Source organism: Athene cunicularia, assembly GCF_003259725.1.
Source record: "Athene cunicularia isolate RWA chromosome 14 unlocalized genomic scaffold, athCun1 chr14_part1, whole genome shotgun sequence".
Taxonomy (NCBI): domain Eukaryota; kingdom Metazoa; phylum Chordata; class Aves; order Strigiformes; family Strigidae; genus Athene; species Athene cunicularia.
The window spans coordinates 14,290,052-14,295,426 of NW_020799118.1; the positions used below are offsets into that span (position 1 = coordinate 14,290,052).

The following is a 5,375-nucleotide window of genomic DNA, read 5'->3' on the forward strand; positions in this document are numbered from 1 at the left end:
CCCCCCCCCCAAATCCTAGGCCTGGGCTGCAGGGGGGGCTTTGTGTGCCTGGGACGGGGCGTTCCTGTGAGCAGGGTTGTCTCGCTGCGGGGGAAAGGCTGTGTAATGGTGTAAAGGTGGGAAAGGCGAAGGTGTTTCGGTATGGGCAGGGCCCCGCTGCGTTATGCAATCTGTGGTGGAAAGGAATGGGGAGATCCAGGCTTTATTTCCGGCTCTGCTGTGGGTTTTCTTGGCCACTTCGGGCGAGCTGCTCCTGCTTGTGCAGCTCAGAGTGTGTAAAGGATGCCTTAAAATCTACTGATAAAGCTCTGCAGATGTTCAGCAGTTTGACTGGCTTAAGTGAGATAGGGCTTGTGGGGAAATAATGGCTGTTACTAGACCAGGGCTGTGGGGGGGGGATATCCAAGCGAGCTGTTTCTCAGTGCTGTAACAGGAGCTGCACCCTTCAGGCTGTGTCATTTTCTGCTTATAAACCAGAAACTTGTATTTGTTAAACAGCTTAGTCCAAAAACCAAGCAATGAGATTCAGGCTGCTTCTGTCCCCCCAGCAGACCTGGGTCGATTGTGTCCCTTTGCCTGATGGCCTGCAGGGCTCTGCAGGGTTTGATGCTTTAGTAACTTAAAACATATGTCCGGCCCCACTGCTGGCGCTTTACCGGGGCAGAGCAGGGGTGTGCCTTGTGTAGCTTGTGGACCCAGAGGAGTTTCGGGGGGTTGTGGGCTCCAGGGCTTCACCCCGCTGGTGTGGATGTTGCTGTGCTGAAGGTGAGGCAGAGCCTTCCAGGTGGCTCCAGTAAAGCCTTGGGGACTCCTCTCCCTGGGCTCAGTGGGTTTTCATGGCTAATTGAGCCTGTTTTGATGATCAGAGCCAGCTGTGTGAAAGTTAATGGCTTGCCTTGAATGTGATTTCAAAACCCTTGAAGGAGGATCCACATCTTTGATCTGGCTGGGCAGAGAGGAGGGTTGTGGTCTGTAAGGAGCTGTGTTGTATTGGAAGCCATCAGAGCTCCCTGCTGAAACCGGGATGCTAGGGATGGGCAGTAGCAGAGCTGAGACAGCAGCTGTGTCTTTCAAACGTGTGGGGTGTTTCCAGTAGATCAAGTGAAAGGGGAGAAATTTTCCTGTCTTCCATTTTCTGCTGGTGGAGGCAGGATTCAGCCCTGACACTTGCTCCCCACTGTGGGATGGTGTTGCGGGCTCACTGCTGTGCTGTGATGGTGTTAGTGTGTGTGAGAGGGAGCAGCCCTGCCCCAGGACATGCTCTGGGATCACCCTTCCTTCTGCCTTGATACAGCAGGAACCTCTTCCCCCCCACACCCCCCAAAATACCCAGCCCTGTTGGACTGTAGGAAGGGCAATGTGGTGGTGGGTCAGACACTGTCTCTTGCCGATTTAGAGCTTCTGGTTCACTGAGGCCTCTCCTCCTTGCACTCCCGAGGTCCTCAACCTTGAATAAGTAACATTTATCCATGTGCATCTGAAGCTGCGGTGGGACAGAGCCCGCAGCAAACAAGGCCTTGCTGTTTGGGTGTAACTCTGTTTCGAGCTGGAGCTGGCGGCATTTGTGTCTTTGTTTTTTCCTGGCCTTACCCAAGGAGCGAAGGCAGAATGTGTTTTCAGGGCGTTTCATCTCTTGGATGCAAAACTGCATCCTGGTTCCTCGCCTGGGCAGGGCAGGGGGTGTGTGGGGCAGAGCAGTGGCCTGTGCCCAGATTGAGGAAAGCCCCCAGGTCCTCTCCGAGGTTGTCAGCCTGGTGGGCAGGCAGAGGCATTGCTTTGGGAGTGAGAGGGATGAAGTGGGCCATTCCCACCAGCACTGTGAGCCTCTTTCCTGGGCAGCTGGTGTTTGACAAGGGTGGAAGGGCCTGGGCTGGCTGGGACTGGTGTAGCCAGGGGTGAAAGTCTGTTTGGGTGGAGCTGCGGAAATCATGGGGCTGGGACCAGTGCTGAGAAGGTCCTGAGGCACCAGATGCTCAAGGGAGGCTGTGTCATCTTCAGAAAAGCTGCGGACTCGAGGCTGTGACCATGGCTCGGAAACGGGTAGGGTGCCGGGCTCTGCTGGTGCTGGGCAGGACCTTGCCATGTGCCGGGATGCTGCTTTGCCTTCGACCTTACTGCTCCATCCCCAGTGACCTGCTGCCTGGGGAATTTGTCACAGAAAGCCCCTCTTGCTCATCCCTGCTAACAGGGAGAGGGTGAGGGGCTGCTCTGTGCCTGCTCTCCATCCCTGCCTGGCTCAGCTCGCAGGGGTAGGGGGGGACTCTTGTTCTGTGGCTGCTCTTCCCAGGGCTGTTGGGGAGCTCAGCAGTGGCTGAGCCACAGCATCGCTCTCCGCAGTCCCTCTGCGTTTGGTTGTGGCTCTGGGACCCTGCTCCCTGCTAGGGATTAACCCTGGTGCCCTAACTCCTGAACCACCCAAACTGCGGGCTCAGGGGATGTCACTGGGCAGGACCCAGCACATTTCTCTTGCGTTTTCCCCACAGGCATTGCCTGTCTGCATCTCCAGCCACCGCTGCACTCCCTCTGGGACAAGTGGCCTCGCGCAGGCACAGCCTTGCCGGTATCGGCAGCACTGTCTGATGTCGCATGTAAATAGATCTGAAAGGGAGCAGATGGATTTTCTGGGGCTTGATGGAACAGCACCTTTCGGGCTGGTTACGGATGGGATCCCTGGTCACACTGCCGCCTGATGTGGCGTGTGGAGATGGAGACTGCAGCAGATTAGTTGGTTCAGGACAAGCAGCCTTGTCGGCAGTCTATAAATTTCTTGTTGGTTGTTGGTTTGTTTTATTTTTTGTTTGCAGATACTGGCTATGTTGACCTTGAAGGGAGCTTGCAGGGGTGTAAATAAATGCTAGCTAATTGCACATTAGGCTCGTTTGTCACTTATAACCTTGGTGGTTGCAGTGTGTCTGGCTGGTGTGACCTAGATCAGAGCAGGAGCCCTGTAAGGAAGCCCAGAGCTGCTTTGGGGGTTTCCCAGCACACCTGGGGGGGTCAGGTCTGTGGTCTTCGGGGCCACCTCATAGCTGGATAGCATTGCCTCCTCCTTGGAATGAAGGCTGTGCAGGGAGGGGGTGGCCCAGCAGAGCCAGCCCTCTGTGGCTGCTGGCTGGGATCTGGCAGCAGTTTCCCTCTGCCCTGCTCCTGTGCATGTTCTGGATCTGCCCTGGTGTGATTTACCCCTCTGCCTGGTTGCAGTCTGCTCCTCTCCCCGATGTGGTGAGCTCCTTTCAGAGCTGCTGCCAGTCACTGATCCCTGTGAAGGAGCTGGGCAGTGGCAGGACAATGGTCCCCATTCAGTGCTGCCTGGAGCTGGATCCCGGCAGGGACGGGCCCATCTCCCGCTCCCAGCACTGGTTTCCCTTATCTCTGCTGGCCCCTGGCACGGGCAGGGATGAATACACCGATTAGGTGGTTTCTGTCATAAATTCACCCAGGATGGGGGGGTAGCTGATATATGGGTGCAGCGGGGAGCACTTAGCAAGGGCAGCCCACCAAATGCACGCATGAGTGCTCGGTGCCTCCCTGTGCATCCTGACTCTCCACCCTGCCCTGAATGTGGGGGAAGAAAGATATCCCAGACTGAGGAAATGAGGGTGTGTGGGACTGTTTGTTTGGTGGGACAGATGATGTCGCTCTAAGGGACAAAACCAGGCAGCAGGGTTTCTGATCCTTGCGGGCAATGAAGCAGACTCTGTGAAAGCTCCTGTCTGAGCAGAGCAGGTGATTCAGGGTGGTCTGTGCAGCTGCCCTGGGCAGAGCTGTCATGGGGGTTGCAGGGCATGGGGTGGAAAGAGCTATCACCATCATAACCTGGGGCTGAAGGCAGTGGGCACTCCATCCCAGGCATCCCCTAAAGCCAGGCTTTGCCCTTCTCCCCCATCACCGATGGCTGGAAGTGACAGCAAACTTGCAGCAAGACTGAAGCTGCAGGAGAGAGGTGGGGAGTTGATGGTCCTTGGGTCCAGCTCCTGCTGCAGCTGGGAAGTCCCTGGGTTTCTGCTCAGTAGTTCTTCTCCTTTCCAGGTGGTGCAGCGCATCAAAGCTGTGGAGACAGAGACCCGGTTGCTGGTGGTCGACAAGGAGACGGATGAGTACCTGTGCAGCCTGCGCCTGACGTGCACCGAGGAGATGGTGCACAGCGGGATCCTGCTGAACTCTGGCGTCTCCCCCACCAAGTCAGTGGGCAGCGACAACGGGGAGGTCTGGAAGCCGCAGCTGGATCTGAGTGGGGGCAGCCTCCAGCGACACTCGCACAGCTTCTCCTCGCATGGCAGCAGGAAGGTGAGGGCAGAGCCGGGCGGTGTCTGGGGCTGCTGGGTGCAGAGCTTCCCCCTGCAATCATGGCTTGCTTCCCATCAGGAAAAAAACTCCTGTATGTGGCTGTTGGCTCTGGGGACCCCCCCACTGTGTCCTGAAGCAGTGGGTGAGCTGCCTCTTGGCCTCATTTGCCCTTGAAGGGCTGTGCTGCTCTCTCCCCTTATGTGCCCCTTGAGTGTCTGCTGGGGGCTGGTGGGGGAGTCATCAGCCCTGGGGATGAGTGACCCCACAGTGCCTTGGCCTGGGTCAGTGTCCCAGCCTGGGTCTCACCCGCCCCTGGGGACAGGCTGTGTAGGGACAGGAGCAAGGACGCGGTGAAGCTGGAGCCTGTGAATGAGCTTCTCCCCTTCATTATTTGCAGGAGAGAGGGAACATCTGGGGCGAATGTGTTCTCAGCTTTTTGCTTAAATAGGAAGGAAATTAGCTCTTTTTCAAGTGGCCTAGGTCTGGACTGTGATTCTGCAGTAAGTGCCTTTTGGAAGGAGTTTACCAATAAAAAGGAAAGAATTTGGAGTGGAAAACGTCCAGTTTCCATGGCTGCCTTGCTGCTGGGGCTGGGCTGGCGGCGACGGCGCTGCCTTGCTCTCGGCAGATAACAGGGCTCAGTCCCGGCACTGCCTGTGTTCAGGGTGTAAAGGTGGCAGGGGCGGCATGTGGCTGAGCCAGTGACTGTCACCTCTCTGCAGCTGTCTGTCCGCTTCCCTTCTGTGTCCCCACCCTGCAGCCCCCCTGTGCTTGCTGCTTGTGCCACTGGACAGGGAGTGCTGGGGCTCAACCACCTCCTCCAGTGTGGAGCTGCCATGGGCGCACTCTCCCTCCTCCTCCTCCTCCTCCCCTGGAGCTTGCAGGGGCTGTGGTGCCTGGTGGGGCTCTGCCCCTCAGGGGTGGGATGGTGGCTGGATGCTGGCCCACAAGTGGGGCTGCTGGGAGGACATGGGAAAGTCAGGAAAGCTTTGTGTCCTCAGGAGCTCCCCCGGAGTAACGGCTGAAGAAATTCCTCCTGCAGATAAGAGCTGATGCCGGTGTGAGGCAGGAGGCAATAAGGGGGTGGG

General features: G+C 57.3%; 1 protein-coding gene across 1 annotated transcript in view; it reads left to right on the forward strand.

Moving 5' to 3' along the window:
• Positions 1–3,891: 3,891 nt before the first annotated feature.
• SLC9A3R2 (SLC9A3 regulator 2) overlaps positions 3,892–5,375 on the forward strand; it is a 33,717-nt gene continuing 32,233 nt past the window's right edge. The window contains exon 1 of the mRNA XM_026859202.1: positions 3,892–4,287. Coding sequence (XP_026715003.1) covers positions 3,892–4,287 — 396 coding nt within the window. The remainder of the gene's footprint in view (positions 4,288–5,375) is intronic.